General features: G+C 30.5%; 1 protein-coding gene across 5 annotated transcripts in view; it reads right to left on the bottom strand.

Moving 5' to 3' along the window:
• The window catches only part of LOC107453001 (sideroflexin-1), a 108,134-nt gene that overhangs the window by 21,995 nt on the left and 63,152 nt on the right, over positions 1–22,987 (bottom strand). For all 5 annotated transcript variants that reach the window (XR_015430425.1, XM_043052512.3, XM_071187834.2 and 2 more), the window contains 2 exons: positions 14,005–14,132; positions 519–568 (listed from right to left, as the gene is read on the bottom strand). Coding sequence is in view for 4 of the 5 variants with exons in the window: in XM_043052512.3 (XP_042908446.1) it covers positions 519–568; positions 14,005–14,132 (178 nt within the window). In the remaining variant the exon portion in view is untranslated. The remainder of the gene's footprint in view (positions 1–518; positions 569–14,004; positions 14,133–22,987) is intronic.

The raw sequence follows: 22,987 nt of genomic DNA, 5'->3' as shown, positions 1-22,987 counted from the left end.
AGTGTTAAGCAATTTCAGATTATTAGCATGTATCCAATCCAAGTTTAAAATTTTTCATTTTTATTTGTGAAGATTTTAATTTTGAAAAAAAATTTAAAACTCTTTTAAATTGAAGTTAAAATAATGAATATTTGCTTAAAAAAGAAACTCAAAAATTATATTTTTCTTTAAAAAAAATTTCACTTGAGTATTTTTTCTTTAAAATCATGTCAAAGACATTAACCATTGTTGAAATTTTGTAAGAGAAATACTTATAAACATGATTTTAAAGAAGTTCATGCAATATAATTAGTTGCATTATTATTAAAGATAGATTATAATTATTTTATCTTTAGTAACTAGTTTCGTACAAAATCACAAAAAAATGAAATCAGATTTGAACTCAAATGAAACTCTTGATAAAATATTGATGAACAGTGAATCATGTTATTTATTTTTAAATAACTTAAATAATATTTGTTTCTTTAAATACAATATTGTAAAAAAATACTATAATAAAGAAATCTTTCCATACATACCCTGATAACACCTTTCCTATCAAGATAATTCATGATGAATGGTGGAATCACTAAGTAAAAATAAATAAATGGCTTTGTTTACATACAATTGAAAATGAAATTAATCATTACAAAATGACATTATTAGAAATATTAAATAAAGAAAATATCAAACAATTTATAAGTAAATGTTTTGCTTTGTGGGGAATGGAATGATATACTTTTATTTTAAACAGGGATGCCACTCAAATTTGGAAAAAAAATTACATGTTTTCCCTGTACATGTTATACACAATGTACAGTCAGACCTCGATATAAGGTCACTTTTTCAAAGTCCTGGCTCGCTGGATAGGAATTCTTTGTTACAGATTATCGGATATATGGTCAAATTTTAAAAATCATTATCGTGTATAACATGGGTCGCCAAACTTTTTTGATCATCGATCCCTACATAATTTTTCGAAATATCCATCGATGCCCATAAAATTAATTTTCTGCTAATTACAATAAAACTCTATTAGATACTGTGTTTGTACATTTATTATATGATTTTACACATTTATTAAAGTAATAGTACATTGTGTAACAATAGTTCTATGAAAAATATATTAATGTTGAAATTTAAATACCTTAATATTTATTAAATAATAAGTAATTATAAATAAGTAGAAATAATAAGTGAAGTAACTACAGATGTATTGCTTCTTAATCAATGAGATGGGTGTGCCTGGTGTTTTTTTGCTAGTTTCGCTATATTGGGTTCAAAAATTGGTCAATTTTAATCTTAAATCCACTCGAAACTCCACATTTAATTTATTTCTGTGCTTAGTTAAGATTGAATTTACGTGACTGAAACCGGCTTCAACCATATGGGAACTTAGAAATACTAGCATAAATGGCTGAGCTATTTCGTAAAGTTTTACATATTTTTGCATTATATTTATGTTTGTCCAAAATTTGCTCATTGTTAAATTTTTAAAAAGCGTATTTACGAAAATTTGTAAAGATATTATTATTTTAATTTGATGTGTGTAGTTTAATTTAATTTCAAGTTAGTAGTAAACAGCAATAATGTTGTTATATTGCTGTTTACTACCAACTGGAAATTAAACTTATTTCATACAAAATTGTTATTCTTAAGAACAGTTGAAGACACACATCAGATTAAAACAATATTTTCAAAAATTTTGTAATTTTCGTAAAAAAATACTAAGTGTGCTATAGTTTTGTTGCTGGCTGTACCCCTGGCTGTATTCAGATCGACCCCTGCTTTTGTTAAATAGACCCCTGGAGGTCTATATAGACCACTTTGGCATCCTCTGGTTTATAAGGGCATTTTAAGCAGAGGGGATGGGAGCTCTTTTCTAACAAAAGCCTATTTAACTTCCTTGCAAGGCAATTATCCATCTCGAGTTCTAGGAAAATATTGCAGCCAACTAACACACCTGGACCTGGAAAGAGTTTCCACTCCCCAGTTCGCAGATAATTTTCTCCCGCCTTCGCTGCCAGTAATTGCTCATCTCTGTCCACACTTCCAGGGAGGGGGGGGGGGCTTTCGCTGTTCGGATGAGAACAAAGGACAAGTTTTCCTATTGGGTGTCACGTGAGCATTTGCTGACCAGACCAGAGGAAAGAATTTCATTTGCACCTCTCTCATCGTGTCATCATGTTGGCAAAGGGAAAGATGTTGACTCTATCAGAGAAAGAAAAAATCGCTGAAGATTTTGAAAATTCAAATTTATAGAAAGCACATTTTGCCGAAGAATGTGACTTACAACGCACCACCTTAAACAATATTCTGTCTTCTCATCACAATGGAAATAGGAAAAGAAAAAAGATGCATTTTTCCCCTTATGAGAAAATTGAAGAAGCCATTCTCCAATGGATATAAATGGCTAAAGCACAAAATGTGCCGATATTGTGTTCAGTATTGAAAGAATAAGCTGCAAATAGCAGCAGAATTGGGAGAACCTAATTTTATGGTGAGCAATGAATGGATTCAGAGATTTAAAGTAAGACATGATTTAACTTTCAAGACAGTATGCAGTGAAGCTGGAGGTGTTGACGAAACTGTTTTGAATGGCTAAAAGAAATCTGTGTTAGAAGATGACATTTTGAAATGGTATAAGCCATGCGATGTATTCAACATCGACAAATGTGGTCTTTTTTTCCGGGCCTTACCTCAAAAAACTCTAGCATTAAAATATTAAAAATGTGTAGGTGGGAAAAAAGTAAAGAAAGACTTACAGTATTTTTAGGGGTCAATGTGGATGGCGCTGAAAAATTGAGACCTCTTGTGATTGGTAAATTCCGAAAGCCACGTTGCTTTAAAAACGTGAAATCTTTACCTGTGGATCACGATGCTAAAAAAAAGGGTGGATGACCGTCACCATTTACGAGAAATCAGTACAACGTTTAGACAGGCAGTTTGTGAAGAAGCGAAAAGTTGTTTTCATAGCAGACAATTGCACAGCTCATACCAACAACCCTCAGTTAGCCTCAATTGAGCTTGATTTCTTGCCTCCCAATGTGACCAGCGTTCTCCAACCATTGGATCAAGGAGTTATTCAAAACCTAAAAGTGAACTATTGTAAGCTCCTCCTGAAGGACTTAATCGCTGCCATCGATCAAAAAAAGGAATTTCACTTTACTGTCTTGGATGATATTTTCTATGTGTACAAAAGTTGGAACACGGTGTCCACCAAATGCATAGCAAATAGTTTTCGTCATGCTGGTTTTGTGAGTTCTTTGAATATCGTGGATGACGGAACCGACGGAGAAGACGATATTCCTCTATTTGTTCTGTGGAAGATCTGAAAAATCGTGGTCATGCAATTGAAGGGGAGGCTGAATATGGTATGATTGATGAGGAAATTGCCACCACTTCTGAAGCTACAATTTCTGAAATTGTTTCACAAGTTGTGGACAGTGAGGACAATGACAGTGATCCTGAGACTGTAGCTGTAACCTATGCGGAAGCCTTCAATGCAATAAATGTCATATGAAATTTTTTTGTAAACCATGAGGGAGCTAAGAAATATTTTGAGAAGTTACAAAATCTAGAAAACAAAAAAAATCGAAAAATGAAGCCAAAAGAGCGACAGACCTGCATATATGATTATTTTAAATGAGGTAAGATGTAATGTATATATGTACACTTTGAACTTTTTTTAAAAATTTAACTTTCTTTAATTCTTTACGAATTCTGTTAAAATTTATTGACTTAAATATTTAATTTATGGTTGATCATTTTCGTTTGTATTACCATTTTTAAAAAATCATAATGTGTACTATTTACATGTTTAGTTACGAACTGCTAATGAATCGGTTAAAAGGTCAACCCGCTTATAAGGTCACTTTTGCGATGTCCGTTAGGGTGACCTTATATCAAGGTCGGGATTGTATTAAGAGAAAACACAATCACTGTGCTCTTGCATAAGCTATATTGGGCTAACTATACTAGTTTTAATTGCTGGAAAAACACACACAGCTGAACAAACTTAAATAATGCTATAGTAAATGAAATAGTTTAGTATGGTTGAAATATCTTTCTTAAATATCCCATAGACACTTCGAGTAGACACCATTTTTCAAAAGACAAAAATAAAAACAAATTTCCTGTGTTTTCACAGTTTGTAAAGAAAAACAAATTTCCTATGCTTTCACAGTCTGTAAAGAAAAACTCTTAATTCCCTGTTAAATTTGGTGATTTTTAAATTCTATATACTTTCCAGGTTTTCTCTGTTCTCCCTGTAGAGTGGCAACCCTGTTAAAGCTTTTACTAGCCATACAAAAGAAAAATGTATGCACATGGAAATAATGAACAAATAACCTAAAAGGAATTTGAGGTTTTCTTCATTAATTATCACGGGGAATAGAGAGAGACATAAATAAACATGCATAAAGAATTGCATTAATTAACGATGCACAAAAATATCAATGAAAAAAAATGAAAAAACAAGATGGTTTAATTTTGAACAAACTCACAAAATTAACAGTGACCATTAGAGTGGATCGGAAAAACAAAAATTTTAAATACCAGAACGCTTCAGTGCAGAAAAGTTGCTTATTGTAATAATAATAGAAACAGCATACATTTTAAAAAAATTAAAAAAATTTATTAAATATCATTCATTTGTATATCCTACTTTAAATTGAAAAAATTGCACCTTTTTTGAAAAATGTTATGTTTGCTAAAAAGCTTCAAATAAACATGCTTTAGTTTTTTATGCTTGTTTGTTTGATGGCTTGAACATCCTAAATAAATTCAATTTTAACCAATAAATTATTTTTTTAACACTTACACAACATTTTGGAAAAACATGAGAACAGCCCAGAAATTCACTAAGTGAAATGTCACTATCACTATCAAGCATAAAGGCGGGGCACGCTGATTGGGTTATCTTTATTTTTTCTTCTATGGCTGAAAGAATCTGCTAAAGAAAGAATGTTACCCCCTTTTTCCCCCCGCCTCCTAAATATTACATGGTATGGGGAAGAACGAATGTTTTGTTTCTCAAGGATGTGTATCCTTTTAGACCTATTCAAATTTTCCATTTTGACTCCCCCTCCACCTTAACGCTTGCCCCGTTTACCCTTTTCCACAGTATTTCTTCTTTCAATAAAAAGGTTCCAGGTAATGCCTCTTTTACTAGCCACCTGCATGGGAAAGGAGGGAGGGGACTCAGTCGCGGTCTTTTGAAAACAAATCTCCCTCTTTTTCCTACATTCCAAGGGAGGAGCGTCACTAACGGTCACTCAATGGTCTTGGAAGATCTTCACTTCCCCTTTCTGGTGATTTATGGGTTCGATGCATAAATCAGAGGTTCAGTGCAAGTTAGAAAAAGAGAAAATGTGTCAAAAGACCTTTTTTTTTTCTTCTTTTTTTTAGGAAGGGGGAAGATGGAGAGATGATTGTTTATTTTGATTGTAAAAAGTGTCCGGGAAATCGACCCTTCCGGGAAAAGGACATCCGGATATGGGACGTTACACCGTATTAGTTTTTTTAGTTGGGTTTCATAAACAATAAAAAAATGGCATTTTGTTGCAATTCAAAAAACAAGAAAAATCAGTTATCTGGAATAGCGATGGTCCCAATCATTCCGGATAATCGGTTCTCTACTGTAGTATTAATGCTTATTAAAGTTTTTCATTTCTTTGAAAAAAAATTATAAATGTTTAGTAAAGATTTTACAGATCCTTATAAAAGAAAATTTATGGGTGCATTTGAAAGAAAAAAAATTTGAAAACTGTTCTAAGGAATCATTGCTTCTTTTGTCATAATTTCAATTTTAATCTGCAATTTGTTTATTTGTACTTAATTTATTTCAAAATTTGAATGACTTGAAATTAATTTAAAAACTGTATCTGTTGACAATTAGTATGTAAATCCCATCACCTATATTAAGTAATTCTCAATTATTTAAATAATTTTCCTATGAGGAATATTTCAAGTTCATTTCAATAGAATATTGAATTAATTTCAACACCTTATGCTAAGGATGTTTGTTTACGTTTCGACCCACATGGATAGGGAATGGCGTAATTCTTCACGTTGCTGTGAAGCTGGAAGGCGGTGAATCAACTCTCAGCATGTCAGTGATCGACACTTGTCTAGAACATACGGGAGGTTCGCTACTCAGTATATAAGATGTTTTCCAAACAATCTTCTCTTTGGTTTTTCCCTTTTTAGACTGGTCATACTCTTTACGATAGATTAACTAACAGGATGTCGGAGGACAAATAAGTAGTTAATAGTATCAGCCAGTATATCACGAATAAATTTTTAATTAATTGTTGAAATGAATAAATTTTGTTTTCTATTTTAAACTTAGTCTTCAATCTTAGTTATGTTTCCTCCCACACTGCTTTTTTCCGCTAATGGGAAATAGTATAATAACTATAAGAACTCAAAAATTTAATTTTCAAATTTGCTTCGTATATATACCTTTTAGCACCCCTAATAGTTGCGCACACTGCCCTCCAGGGCATCCCAGTACAGAATTGTTAAAAAAATTTTGATTATGTCCACGTGAAATTATTTTTAAAACATAAAAAATTATTGACAATTTTTTAAATATTAAATGCTTTCTGGGTTTCACCCCCTGAAATAATGTCTACTGGGTTTGTTTCAGGGCTTTTGCTAAAAAATTTCAGATACTGAAAAAATAAAGTTACGTTAGTATTTCTCCATTTAATTTCTGTACAAAAAGAAGTGGGAGAAAATTTATGGAAGTAAGTAATTTGGTTATATAAATTATTTTTCTTTGTCATCACAATTATTACAAAAAATGGCAATTATTACAAAAAATTTCTAAATTCCACTAAATTCAAATGAAAATATAACTTTACAACTATAGAGTGTCATTTTTATTACACAATTCCATAATGTGAATAATGTATGATAATTGTGAAATTGGGCGATTCCATTATACTGATCATAAAAAATGAGCAGAAATTTCTAGGAGAAATTCACATAAAATATAAGTTAAACTTAAAACAATCAAATTTTATATCAAATACTTCGTACACCATGATCTATCAAAAACAGTTTGTTTTATAAAAAACTGAAAATAATAAGTTCAAATTAAATGGACTAATTTGCAGGTGTCGGATTTATATCATACGAAAGAAAAAAATTATTACTTGTTAATAAATTGTCCAAACTCTGAATTTGTTTGGAATTCAAATGCAAACTTGACTGAATTTAATAGATGTCATTTAAATACGGAATTTAAGCAGTTCTTAAAGCATAAAATATGATGTAAATTAATTTAAAGCTTTTTACTTTGGTGTTGGAGTAAATTCTTGGAGTTGGATATAAATTTAAGTTGGTGATAAAAATTATAAATCCAGACAATTACTTTAGTGTTTATTTTGATACTATAAACATTATTTTTTCTATTAAATAAGTTTATATTAGATAAGCTTTTTTCTCAAACTTAAATTGCTCTGAATTTCCTGTTAGAATAGATGGATCAATGTATTTTATAACATTTTTCTATCTTGTAAAAGTTAGTTAAAAAACCACTAGTTTTAATTTCAATTGTGCATTGTATATTAACAGCAATGTAAATACAACTCATATTTAAGCAATATTTCCTTAAATCTACTAATTTTAAAAAACCTTAACTAAAAAAAAATTAATAACTGTCGGTAAAAAATTTTCTATTAAATAATGGAATTTAATATGGGGAAAAAATATAAAAACTTTCATAATTCTTAAATACAATAAAAAAAATCTATTGAAAAATAACTTACTAAACATAAAAACAAAATTTTCAATATTATCTGTCCACAATAATTTTTTCTACAAAAGAAAAAAAATCCTTTTGCCCTTGAAAAAAGATTATTTTATTGATTTATTTATCGCCTGCATAAAATTAAATGATCGCTTCATACAGTTTTTACAATTTATGATATTTGATGTATCAAAGCAGACAATATTAAAGGAGGTATGTCAAGGAGCACAAAAACTGAGTTTGTCTTTGGTGCTGTAAGACTTAAACTAAGCCTTTGCTTGTATTAGCAAGGTCTTAGCCTGATATTTGCATGTGTATAGCTGGCAATCCCTAAGCAAGTATTCATGCTAACCAAAGTAAAAGCATGTGCTTAAACTCAAGAACTGTTTCTGAATACAGGCCAGAGATGTTTTTCTCAAAAACAATAAATAAATACAGAATATTCTGAAAAAATGTTTGGCTCCAAATAGAAGCGTGTTTCAAGCTCTACTTAACAAAATGATCGAGCTAAAATTTTAATTTCAGTTGCTTAACTCAAAAAAGAAAATAATGCAATTTGGTGTTGAACATAAAATATCAAAAGTGTATCTTCGGAATTTTTTAGGAAATAAAAGGGTGAAATGTTTTTACAAATTTGTACCAGATAACCTGTCTTGATACAGTTTACTTACATTATTATTTATTCCATTTTTCTATTATAAGTGTAAACTGTTTTTTAAAAAAACTGTACTTGTTAGAAATTCATTTACTGTGGGCAAAAATTTCAAATCATGTAGCTCTTCATTTAATAGTCTACAGCCAATTGAAAACTGATATTATAAAGTTTAAAGTTATTATTTCCATATCTTCAGTTTTTTACCTAGAAAATTATTTCTTGTTTGCTTAAAAACATTAATTTCAAAATTTTGGTTATTTAGTTGACCTTACCTTGGAATAATAGCCAATTACAAATGATTAGAGTAAAATAAGAGATCACTAGAATAATGACTTTTATAAAGTATATTTTACTAACAAGTTCAATTTAGATTTTGATAAAAATTGTCTCATTGGTAAAAAAATTAAGAGCAGATTTAAGATTAAAAATAAACACTTGAAAATGATTAATGATATAAAATGTATCAGAAAACCATTTTTTATTAAGAAATGAAAAAAATACCATCAAAAGTTAAGCTACTCAAGTAATATTTCTTAGTTAAATTTGAAAATTTAATTCATAAAAATCAGCTGGACACAAAATATATTTTGGAGTAAGAGAGGGGGAAATGGATAGTAGCAGACTTTGGTAATATAATTTTTACTTCTGTATTCCTAACAAAGTAAAAATGCATGGAATGACATTATAAAACTATTGTTCTGTTTTTATTTACTGCTTCACAACAATACAGAAAATTAAGTAAAATTATATCAAGAACTTATAGTACAGCTATCGAAATCTTCCTCCAATTTATTCCAAAAATAAAAAGCAACGCAAGATAATTGTTGAAAGAATTAGTTTATATTGTTGTAAATAGATGGCATCACAAATGCTGACATAGATGGCAGCAGTGTGGTCTTTAATATAACCTCTTTTCTATAATAAAATATTTAGTCCAGTTTCAACCTTCACTCAGGTATATGGCTTCATTTTCTTGTGATCTCATGCTTAATTATTGGGTTAAGTTTTTAGGTTATGGGCCCAGGATGATCCAAGAAATTTATAGCTAACATTTATTAAGTTTAATATATTTATTTTTAAATTCTTTGATAAATTTTAGAATTAAAGATAGATAAATTATGGTAGCATGTGTTAACACATGGTTAGGCTTAAATGCATAACACTTAAATAAATGTTGCTGTTTTTTTCTTTTTAAACTTTGTAACTAATTTAATTTAACTATGTTTTAATAGAAAATTTATTACTTTATAGTTATATTTTTTGATAGTTTAATTTAAAGTTTACAAAGAAAAATAATCATGCCAGGGGGAGAAGGTTCTTTTAGCCATAAAAAATTAACTGGGAGGGTAAATTATGCTGATTGGAAGCTTGCCATGAAAATGCACTTAATTAAAAGAGATTTATGGGATTATGTTGAAGGGAAAAAGGAAGATGCAGCTTTAGATGCCAAAGCTTTGTCATACATAGTTGAAGGGGTTAGTGAAACAATTTTTAATGATTTGAGGGACTTATCTAGTGGCAAAGAAGCCTGGGAAGTATTATCAAAAACTTATGATGATAAAGGAATAACTAGAAAAGTGTCTGTAATTAAAGAATTGGTTAACACTAAGTATTCAGATTGTAAGGACATGTGTGACTACCTTCATAAAGTAATTTCAGCATATCAGCAATTAAAATCAACAGGAGTTAAAGCAGATGAGGAATTAATAGCTGGAATAATTTTAGCTAACTTACCTGATAGATTCGAACCCCTTATTATGGCTTTGAAAAATTGTGGGGAAGAGATAACTGTTGATAACGTTAAAACTAGATTAATGGCTGAGGATGATAAACCAAATTCTGATGGGAATTTAGATCAAGCTTTCCTTAATGAGAAGTTTAAAGGCAGGAATAAGTTTAAGGGGAAGTGCTTCAAATGTAATTTGTTTGGGCATAAAAGTATAGATTGTCAAAGACCCCTACGCCAGAAAAATGCGTATGATAAATTTAACAAAAAGGGTAATGTAAAGCCTACTTCTAGTAAGACTCCTATGAAGGAAGAAGCTTATGTAGCAGGTATCTATGTTGCGAATTCTAATCCAAATCCTAATGTTTGGTACATGGACTCTTGTGCTTCGTTCCATATGACCCCATATAAAGAATTGATAACAGATTATCAAACTGCAAGTATTAGTCAAATTAAAACAGGCAGCTCTGTTATAGAAGTTGAGGGGGAAGGGAGTGTTAGTTTTCTTTTATCTAGAAATAGGGAGAAAGCAAAAGTAACTTTTAATAATGTATTGCATGTTCCAAAACTAACTGCTAACTTGCTATCTATTAAGTATTTAAACAAAACTTTTGGGATGGTTACTACCTTTACAGGGGAAAGATGTTTTGTTCATAAGGGTGATAATTTAGTAGCTAGTGGAACAGGTGTAAGCGATAGATTATATTCTTTAGATATTCATAATGATATGGCTTTAATTACTGCTCAAAACTCATCAAATGAAATATTACATAAGAAAATAGGTCATTTAAGTGAAGGAGGGATGGTTAGATTGCAAGATATGGTTGAGGGTTTCTCTTTTAATGGGAAAATTAATGATTGTATACCATGCATTAAAGGTAAAATACATAAACAACCATTTCCCAAGTGTAAGGCTAAACGAGCAAAAGAATTGTTAGGCTTAGTGCATAGTGACCTCTGTGGACCCCTGAGTGTTTTATCAATAGGCGGTTCTCGGTACTTTATAAGTTTCATAGATGATTTGTCACGAATGACTTTTGTTTACTTTATAAAGAATAAATTTGAAGTTCTTGGAAAATTCAAAGACTTTCAGGCATATGTAGAAAGACAAACTGGCAAACCTATTAAGGTTTTACGCTCCGATAATGGGACGGAGTATGTTAATAATGAGATGGATAGTTTTCTAGCTTCCAAAGGGATTCAGCATCAAAAGTCTATCCCTTATACACCGGAGCAAATGGGGGTTGCAGAGCGCAACAACAGAACACTTGTTGAGCGAGCTCGGTCTATGTTGGTGGATGCCCACCTTGGCCAGGAATATTGGGCTGAAGCAGTTGAAACAGCAGCTCATTGTAAAAATATATCTCCAACCATTGCGGTTCCAGACATGACACCTTTTGAGAAGTGGAGTGGTGAAAAGCCAAACTTGAAATACTTAAGGGTGTTTGGGTGTCGGGCTTTTGTTCATATTCCCAAACAGAAGCGTTTAAAATAGGACGTGAAAGCTAGAGAGTTAATGTTTGTTGGGTATTGTAAGGATAGGAAGGGCTATCGTCTAATTGATCCAACTAATTATAGTATTGTTGTAGCCAGAGATGTGCATTTTTTGGAACATGATATGTATCATGACAATAACAGTGACAAAAGTTCACCAGAGTTCAGTGATGACTCTTTATTCAGTGGGAGCATTGTTGATTTTGACAACACATCAGATAAACTCCAAAATGATGATAATGTTAGCAGGGGTGATAATGAATTAAATTTCCAAAATGATATTAATGCAGGTCAGGATGACATTAATGGTTTGAATAGAGGCGATTTTGTAAATAATGATGAGAGTAATAATGTAACTGTAGATAATGACATGCCGAAATTGACACCTATAGGAAGAACAGTTAAACTTCCTGTTCGTTATCAAAATTTTGATACCAATGGTATGCCAGATTTGCAAATGCCAAATTTAGATCCTATTTGCTTTGCCGATGTTTTAGTGGCAATAAATGAACTTCTTTCTGAACCTTATACTATTGATGAGGCACTCAATGGTAGTAATGCTAGGCATTGGAGAGAATCTTTATGTGAAACAATAGCGGGTCACATTAAAAACAAAACTTGGGACATAGTAAATAAGCCTAAAAATAAAAACATTGTTGATTGCAAATGGGTATTCAAAAGAAAACATAATGTTAATGGAGATATTGAAAGGTACAAAACCCGTTTAGTAGCTAAAGGTTTCTCCCAGATCGAAGGAATAGATTATACAGAAACGTTTTCCTCAGTAGTTCATTATGTAACATTAAGAGTTTTGTTGGCTTATGCAGCTATTTATGATTGGGAAATCGATCAAATGGATGCTGTTATGGCTTTTGTTCAAGGGACACTAAATGAAGAAATATATATGAAAATTCCAGATGGGTTTAGTGAGTATTACGAACAAAATTTAAATGGGAAACTTCTTAATAAAGCTCTAGATGGCTTAAAGCAAAATGGCAGGCTTTGGTATCTGACATTAGAAGAAGGCTTAGTTGAAATGGGATTTAGGCAAAGTTATTTTGATAGTTGTGTGTATATTAAACTAAATGATAAAGAACTTGTAATAGTAGATATTTATGCAGATTATTTATTAATTTTTTGCAACTCAGTAAGGCTTAAAAATTTAGCAAAAAGGCAACTAAGTAAAAGATTTGAAATGAAAGATTTAAATTCTTGTTTAGGGATTAAAATAGAATGTAATAGATCAGAAGGGTCCATTAACCTAAATCAAACCCAATCTGACAATGAAGGTGGTTCAATAAGGCACAATCAGATGATGAAAATTCTAATAAAGAACAATCAGATGAAGAAGAAAAGGCTTCAGGCTCTGACAGAGAAAACGTGTGCCACGAGATGATCGTGAAACTTGATGATGAAGGAGAAGAAGGTGGTAAAAGACAAAAAACGTAAGAAAGATAGGGAATCCAAGCAAAGGAGTATAATCGTTTCTAAAGCAGCTATTTTATCAAGTGAGGAGTCTGACAGTGGAAAAGAAAAGTCTAAAAGAAAGAGGAAAGCAAGTACTAGCGATATTACTCAAAGTGATGAAGACAGTGGGCCTAAAAAGAGGAAAGTTGCTTCTGATAGTGGAAGTGAAGATTCTGACAGTGGTAATGCAAAATCTAAAAGAAGAAAAGGAGCAAGTGATGGCAGACAGAGTGATGAAGACAGGCCAAGCAAGAACAGAAAAAATGTTTCAGACAGTGAATTAACAAGAGGAGAATTACACCTGACAATAGTCAAAGTGAAGAAGAAAAAAAACGCCCAAAAAAGGAGAAGGATTGCTTCGGACAGTGGGAGTGAATATGATAAATATAAATGTGGACTATTTAACAAAAAACTGTTAATAGAACTAAGTATGAATATTGTGGAAGATCAATGAGACTAAAATGATTTAGTGATATTTTTTTTTTTTTGCACATTTGTGATTTTCTTTTAGTATTCCCAAAAATGTAAACTAAAGTGGGAGTGTTGAAAGAATTAGTTTATATTGTTGTAAATAGATGGCAGCAGTGTTGTCTTTAATATAACCTCTTTTCTATAATAAAATATTTAGTCCAGTTTCAACCTTCACTCAGGTATGTGGCTTCATTTTCTTGTGATCTCATGCTTAATTATTGGGTTAAGTTTTTCATAATAACAGAAAATATAAAATTTTATATTTTATAGCAACAAAATCAAAGTAAAATAATATAATATTAGCTTGTTTAGAATGCTATATAACGCACAGAAAACAGCGACCTTTCAAATTTTCAAAAGTTAGTAACATTAGATTTTTCTGGTTTTCTGATGTTATCCTACATTATGTGCTATCCTACATTGAGTTATATAGAAAAAAAGCGGAAAACATACACATGCCAGGCATAGCCATTCCAATCCTAGACATAGTAACTTGAGTAATGGCTGATTTAGCAGCTACCTGAGAATTTCCAACTCTATTTCCATTTTTATCTACAACTGGAATTCCTTCACGAATTTCTCTAAAAAATAAAGTTTCAAAACATATCATTACAATTAAAAATATTTCCTACACATAGTACACATTTAAAGGCAAAAAAATTTTCAATTAGATTTTATACAATCAAGTCCCGCCATAGTGAACCTTCAAGGGACCGAAATTCCGATTCACTGTAACCGGGACTTCACTATATCCGTTCCGAAAAAATTTTAACTAATGGTTCTTAACTCCACCCCCCCCCCTTTTATAACGCATTATTTAAATAAATGACCAATAAAGTGGAATAAAAATAAATGACTGAAAAACAATACATAGTGACAAAAATGTGTTAACTTTTATTTTTCATTACTTTTCGTCTTTCATACAAAAAAATTAGTAATCTTTAGCTGATGGGCAATTCTCAACATCAGATATGAAAAAACTTCCAGACTCTCGGATAATTTTTCCTGAATATATGTTATTCAGCTTTTTAATCCCATCCATTCCAACACATAAAAGTTGTCTTAACAAATCATTTGCAAATTCATTCGCTTTGACTTGAAGCATTTGTCCAGATACTGGAAGATTGCAGCTTCTTAGAATGCCGAACCAATTCAATAATGCTGTTCAATAATGAAGCAAACAAGAAAAAATGCTTATTGCTACATTCCATGCTACTGATGGTTTAAAAATCGGTATATGTATTGATTTTGAAGTAGAAGTTTCAAAATTATTTTGAATATGTATAATAAATGAAGAAAATAAATCAGTCAAAAGCAGAAAAAAGTTCATAACATCCAACTTGCTCTCTCTTTTTTGGTTAACTATATTCACGAAAAATAACATTATACGTGGGTAGCAAGGCACAGGAACGAGCATTTTGTTCACTACATCCGAGAGTTCACTATAGCGGAGTTTACTGCATTATACAAGAGTCACACATTTTATAAAAAATATCATACAGTGCAATTTTCAAAAAACAAATTTCTTGAGACTATAAATAAGTATCTGAATTCGATTTCTTATTTTTATAATGGAGAAAAGTCTCTCTTCTTGATGCCACAAAATATTTTTGAAACCAAAAGTTTTTCTTTAATACTCAGAGTCCTAACAAAGAAAAAGATATTGAGTTTAACCATCAGACTGAAGTACTTGTTAGAAATATTTATTTAAATAAAATATTATTTTTAATCATAAATTTTTTGAACAAAAACTTTAATGAAATATTTTGATATTGTTTTACAAATGAAGAATTTCATTTATCAAAAATTTGATAACAATTAAAGTTGATGAGAATTTCATTTCAAACATCTTTAGAGTGGAAATTTAAATAACTGCATCCCCAGGTCTCCATAGAAGTCAAAATGTTAAATATATGAATATAGAGTAGTTTAAAATATTTTTTAAAAAAGACTTCTTGGGGTAAATTATTTAAAAATTGAACAAAGAAAGTTTGTCATGAAATGAAAATCATTAAAGCTAGTATAGCTTATTGCAGGAAGGGAAATTTTTTTTTTACTCATTCACATTTTAAAATTTTAAAATTATGGTAGTTGTAAAGATTGCTACTAAGAAGTTATGGTAAAATAACATTGAATCTCACTATTTATTTAAATATAAGTTGTTATCATGTACCATACAAATAATACAATGGCTAGAAAATTAGAGCATACTAGCAAGACCTTGAACTAGAAATAAAATTCTGAATAATGTTTAAAGATTCTTTTTCATTGTTTAAAGACTTTTTTTCATTGATTTTAAAAATCATTTTATGCAACTCCAATAAGAATAACTATATTCTTACTATAAACATTGTAACAAAATTTATCTAACTTAAAGCTGAAATAAAACAAGTAACATTTAATGCTACATCAAATTTGGAAACTGTAACTAAACTGAGAAAAACCTGCAAAAAAACAATATTCTATTCTAAAAATGCAAACGAACAGAAAGCGAAATCTTTTATCTGAATTCATAATAAATAATATACAGTCGGACTTCTATTTAACGAACTTCTTTTTGCGAATTTTTTCGTGGAACCAAGAACATTTTGCAAATTTCTTCGTTAAATAACTTCTAAATAGCGAAGTGAATTCTCTATTTAACGAATTTTTTTTTAGATCTACTTTCCCCATTTCCCAAAATATTTGAGAACATTATTAACTTGTTAACGCATTTTATGGGGGGGAATGACCTTAAACTGATTTTTGCATTTCCTTAACTTTTAGAGAAAGCAGTAAAATTCCTTTCCCTTTTTGTTTGCATTTCATACAAGAAATGCAACACCTCTAGAAAAGTAGAAAAGGGGGGAGAGGTCAAATTCCTTGAATAGGAAGTGAGCAGAGAAGATAAAGGGAATGGGTCATCAAAGTGTGTGGTCCCTGGTCCCTTATTGAAATGTCCTATTATTCCCACCCCCACTGTTCACTTCCTTTCTAGAAAAACTTTTAACATTCTCGTTGTTCACTCAGTAGAGCTCCGTTCTCGAAATCGCCTCCTGTTTTTAGATTGCTGATCAGAGTACTGCTTGTTGCTTTTCTTGCGGCTGCAAAATGTCGAAGCGAAAATGCCTAACCATTAAATAAAAAAATTAATTCTTCAAGAAGTGGGTAGAGGTGTGAAAAGAAAGATATTGCATCAAAATTTGGTGTTCCTTCAAGCAGCTTATCAACGATAATAAGTAACCGTGATAAGATTGAAAACAATGATTTACCAAATCCTTGTTCAAAACGTTTGAATACATGTGTCTATGAAGATGTGAATGAGGCAGTTTTGAAGTGGATGCACGCAATGCGAGACAAAAACGCACCGATCTCTGGACCTTTAATAACCGAGAAAGCAATGCAATTTGCAAAGGCATTGGGACACGATGAATTTCGAGGAAGTAGTGGATGGCTTGACAAGTTTAAAAGAAAACAAGGAATTTAAAACCCTTAATTATAGGAAAAAGCAAAACTCCAAGATGTTTTAAGGGCACAAAATCTTTGGAGGTTGATTATGAATTCAACAAAAAATCATGGATGACGGCAGACATTTGTGAAAAATGAATTCAAAAGTTGGACAAACTTATGATTGCAGAGCATCGAAAAATTGCTCTAATTTTCGACAAGTGCCCTGCCCATCCGAAGGAAGTCAACAAAAAACTGAAAAACATTACAGTTTTTTACTTGCTTCCAAACACTACATCAAAGCTACAACTAATGGATCAAGGGGTGATTCAAAACTTTAAACTGCACTACCGCAAAAGAATTGTACGAAAAGTTATCACTGCGCTTGAAAATAAGCAATCAAGGCCAAAGATTAATTTGTGAGAAAGCATAACAGAAATTTCCAAAGCATGGAACTATGATGTTACAGATCGTACCATTCGTAACAGTTTTGCTAAAGCTGGGTTCTTTGTCAATGCTGAGAATTTAGAAAGTGAGGATGAGGATGATATTCCTTTAGAGGAACTTAAAAAAATGTGGGTACAGCTAAGAGAGAACCACGAAATTAATGATGATGTACTGATAAATGATTTTCTTTCTATTGATTCTGAAGTTGAAACCACCGAAACATTACTGAATCAGATATTTTGGACTGTGTGAAAAATAAAAACAATACAGCTATAAATTGTGAGGAAGACGAAGAAAATGAAGACTGAAATGATGAAGAAATTAGCAAACCTTCATATGATGAAATGTTAAAATCATTTGAAACAATTCGATGTGGATTGCAGTTTGAGGAGAATACGCCTGAAGGAATTTTTGGTGCATTACAAAAATGCGAGACCTATTATGAGAAAAAACACTTTTTCAAACAAAATTAACAGACTTTATCAATAGCAATTAAAATTAAGAATGCATGTGAAAATGTATGTTTAAAATTACATTTATAATAAATGCAGCAATAATTTTAATATATAGAAATTTAGCATTTTTATTCAAGGGAAAATATATGTAGTATGATAGTATAACACTGGATAATGTTTTGTTCTATTCTTACTTTCATTGCAGATTTCTTTTATGGGTAAGATTTATAAAATAAATAATAGATAATAATTTACAAGATAAAGGTGTATCATTTGCAATTTTAATTATTTCTAGTATCCATGAATTTAAAGCCTATTCTACGTTGTGTAAGTATTTCAAAAGATGATTTTCTATTTAACGAATTTTCCATATAACTAACTTTTTTTCGGGATTTAGCGATTTCATTAAATAGAGGTCCGACTGTAATTTAAATCATATATATATACAGCCAGTTTGTAAACTAAATGATTACAGAAATCAACAAATTATTGTTTTCAAATTACCAAGAACCGGATTACTCTAATAGGATAACATTGAAATTTCTTCAGTTATTCCAACAACCAAATATCTGAGTCAAAACTAGATAACTCATCAAAAGTTATTAAAAGTGTGAGAGAGGCAGTCAAGTCCAAGGATCAGAAATGCTCAATACCAATCAGAGAAGATGTCAGATAACAATACCAGGTGCTACTTAATATTTACTTAAATTACTAAGAATTTTTCCTTACTATAGAGAAAAAGGAAATAGGATTTGTTAGAATACAGAAGTATGAGGTGCACACAGAGAGAATAGTTCCTAAGCACAAAAATAAGAAGTGTTTACTTTATTTAGTTCTCTGTATAAGCTAATTACTAGAAGAGAGTTTTTTTTTCTACTTTCATTATAATTAAAGAACAGAAACAACTTTGATTTGCGTAACTTTAATCATCATATTAAATAGTTTCACATACTCAAATAAAAGTTTTAAAAACTAAATTTTAAGAAATTATGAAAATTTAATCTTATTATTTCATTTTGGACAGCATATTTATTCTCTTTATGCTGTGCAGAACTGAGAAAATACTATTCATCTTCTTATGGAAAGCAGATTCTATTAGTGGATTTAACATTTCATTGGAATCCAAACCTTCAAGTGCTAATGTGATCACATTAAATGGCCAGCACTGTATTTCAATGTATCCATTACTTAAGACTTAAACAACTAAAATAAAATACAGAAAATTTTTTCGGTATCAAAAATCAGGGGAAAATTTTGCTCGATTTCTCTGTCATTTTTAACTAGAAGTATTGAGGCAAATTCCAGTCATCCTTGAAATTAAGTAGAGGGAAAGTGTGAGGGGATTTTTTCTTCTGATGTGTTGACAGAAAACTTAATGCTTCTTTTTAAACCTTGAAGATTGTTTGGTTGAAAATTGGAAGGAACAAATTGTTCATTCTCTTGTGTATGGGAAAGAATTGGTGGATTTCGATAAGCTACCATCAATCAAATGTAAAGGAGCAACATGCCTATGTTGTTTTCTCTTTGATTTAAGAATTTGAAATGTGCTTATCAGTGAACAGAAGGAGGAAGGATGATAAAAAGATTCATCCTTATGTAAATAAAAAGAAAATGAAGTAAGTGGAAATACAAATTTTTATTGGAATACAAAAATTGCTAAAATATGACTACTTTTTTGTTCAATAATTGAGTAGGAATATAGTTAGCAGAACAGCATAAAACTTTTTATCTGATTTCTAAAAAACTGGTGAATACTTTGTTCGCTTTATCGCAAACTATAATGAATGTGTCAACCTCGAAGCTGAGTAAATGGAAAAGTAGAGTGATCATTATTTTAAATTTAATTCATTCATTCAGTCAAACATAAAAGAAATTCAAACTTTAAAAAAAATCATTCATTCATTCAAACTTAAAGCAGAGTAGACTTAGATAAAATGATGTGAAATCAAATTACCAATTAAAAATATTTTTGCAAACAAATTATTGACTCTTCAATTTATTTTCAACCCTTTCCTCACCACAGAATTAAGATGAACTTTATTCAAAAATTACAGAATTTATCAAAAGAGTTTTAATTTTTATTTTACAAAGTATTTAAATTATGTAATCATTATTTAAATATATTCGAATAAAAATAAATTGCTAAGCTCTTTTATATTAAAATAATAAAGTAAAAAGAATGATAAAAAAATGCAAATTTTTAGTTAGAATGCCTAAAACAGCTATGTTTTAAAATTTAATAAAGTAGGAATATAGTTAAGCTCTATTGAACCATTTTTAACAATTAAGAAAATCGGGAAATTCAGACATCCGGGATGGCAATGGTCCTCAGCATTCCAGATAGTTGGTTCCTGATTGTACAGCAATTTAGATTAAATGAATTTTAAATGTATATAATCTTTTTGTCTAATCTAAATTTACTGATATAGAGGTTTGACCTTACCTATCATAGGAAATATACTTCTTATCAACTTTATTAATTTTTAAATTTCAATAGGGAGCTATTTTCTCCCCAATGACTCCTGCAGTTATTTGCTAGTACAGTAGAGAACCATTTATCCAGTATCCAGATAACCGGGAAACCAGAAAACCGGGGGAAATTTTGATCGGTTTTCCTGCCATTTTAAACTAGAACGATGATGAAAAAAAGCGGAAATTGAACTCATCCTTGAAGTTGAGTAGAGGAAAATGCAAGGAAGGGGAGAATTTTTTTCCCCGTTTACCCAGAGAAACGTCATTTCCTCCTTTAGGCCGTCAATCAAGCTCAAGGGTGTGGCATGCTGATTTCGTTTTCTGTTTGATTTACGAGGGGGTGGGGAAAATGCATTGCATGCATATCAGTGAACAGAAGATGAAAGAGAAAAATATATTTATCTATTTGACACCGATTAATAAAAATAAAATCTTTTTCTTCTGAATAAATTCTCATTCTTTGGAAGTGCGGTATCATTTGCAAGTTTTTATTGATGTGGAATCACATCTGCTGTAATTAAATATTGTGTTTTTATCGACAACAAAAAATAATAAAAGGAGAATTGTTTATTAATTTAAACATAGGATTATTTTATGAAGCAGATTGCAGTTTTGTTTTTCTGATTCCACTACGTTTGATATTTTTTTCTTTTCACGATAAATTTCGCACTCAATAAATTAATTCTTTTTATTCATAAATTTTATCATTAGGTTTTTTTTTAAAATTCCGTTGATCTTGCCTTGTTCCGGGTTGTAATATTTATGCTAGTGCCTATTTTAACTATCGTTTCGATAATTTTCAAGTGTTTTAATTTAGATTAATAAGTTTTCCTTTTATTTTATCGTTTCCCCAGTATAATTAGGTATGAAATATATTGCGTTATTTAACCATTGGTTTTGTTTATATTAGTCAATTTAGGAATTGTAATTATTTTCAAAAAATAAATACGAGAATTTTGTATTTCTTAAACTTGTTTTTCTTGTCTAAACTTGCCAATTTTTTTATTCTTTTAAATGTTATTTTTCTATAATTTCTGTTTTTTTTTAAAGTTAGAAGTAATTTTCTTTTTTCTCTTACTTTATGCATTACACTTTTTCCCTCTAATTCGGGTTCAATAAAACATCGATTAACGACTCTTTTTGGTCGATCCAGAAAACCAGGAAATTCAGACATCCGGGATAGCGATGGACCTTAGCGTCCCGGATAATTGGTTCTCTACTGTAACTTCAGAAAATACAAAAAAATTTCTTTGTTTACATAAATGTGGGTAACAGTAAGAGTTAGCGTGATGAAGAGAGGCCAACTGTTACGTTTTGAAATAAGAATTAGATAAATTTTGTATTATGGAGAATTAGGTAAAAGTGTTTTCTCATGTCTTCAATAACTTTTAACTTGTACAATAGAACTCAAGTTTATTTTAGAAATATGTTGAAATTTTTGAATTTCTTTTAAGAATTTGGTTAAATAAAATATAAGAGTGGAAGAAATATATTTCTTGCATATTAAATTATATATTCATTGCTAAATAAATATATAGAAATATATTTATTTAGGGTATATTTCTTGCTGTATTCAACATTTGTGGTGACCCGGATCGTGATAAGAGGCAATAGTAACAGGCTAGTTACTGTAAATATGTTTGTTATGAGATTTATTTCATTGATCAAAATTAAAAGTTAAGTTTGATATCATAGTTAAGAATGGATGCAATATTAAGAAAATGCGGAGCTACTAGAGCTTCTTTTACTAAAACGTTTAATACTTAATTTGAAGAATTAAATAAAGAGTTACCAGATGATAATGTATTAAAAACTAAAAGTGCCACATTAGAGCGACTGTATGGAATATTGAAGAACGACTGTATGGAATATTGAATGAATTCGACTCAACAGTACTAGAAAAAAAGTTTGATACTGATGAAGAATTTGAAATAGAACAAACAAGTACCGAAGAGTATAATGAAAAAATGGATCTCGCTCGTGTAGAAATTGCAGACTATTTCAATAAGAAAGTTGAACCTTCCTTGGCTTCCTTTAGTTCGTCGCCAAAGCTAAGCAGACGAAAATTAAAGTTACCCAAGATTGAATTGAAACAATTCGGACGTGACATTAAGGATTGTCTTACATTCTGGAATCAATTTAAGCATATTCACGATGACCTAGAAATGGAAAAAGATTAATTCCATTATATATATCAAGCTACCGTAGTTGGTTCCAGAGCTAGAGAAATCGTGCAGAGTTTCCCCGCCACTGCTGAGAATTATGATAAGGTTATTGAATGCTTAAAAAATAGATTTGGTGGTGAAGAATTATTATTTGAATTTTATGTCAGAGAATTATTGAGTCTAGTTATTGAAAATGCCACAGAACAACCGAGAAGAATAAATGTAACTCATTTATACAATAAGTTGGAATCCTACCTTCAGTCTTTAGAGTCAATAGGTATGACCAGTGACAAATATGCAGCAATGTTATTCCCTTCGGTTGAACAGTGCATTCCTGAAGAGAGTTTAAGAGTTTGGTTAAGGAGTTATTCATCAACAAAAGTTCAAGAAAATACGTATTGTGAAAAATTGAAGCAACTGCTATCCTTTCTGAGAAACGAAGGGGAAGGAGAACAACGAATTTCTTTAGTG

Source organism: Parasteatoda tepidariorum, chromosome 11 (assembly GCF_982258835.1).
Source record: "Parasteatoda tepidariorum strain Cologne lab strain chromosome 11, Ptep-v5.0, whole genome shotgun sequence".
Lineage (NCBI taxonomy): Eukaryota > Metazoa > Arthropoda > Arachnida > Araneae > Theridiidae > Parasteatoda > Parasteatoda tepidariorum.
This window is presented reverse-complemented; position numbering and strand designations above follow the sequence as displayed.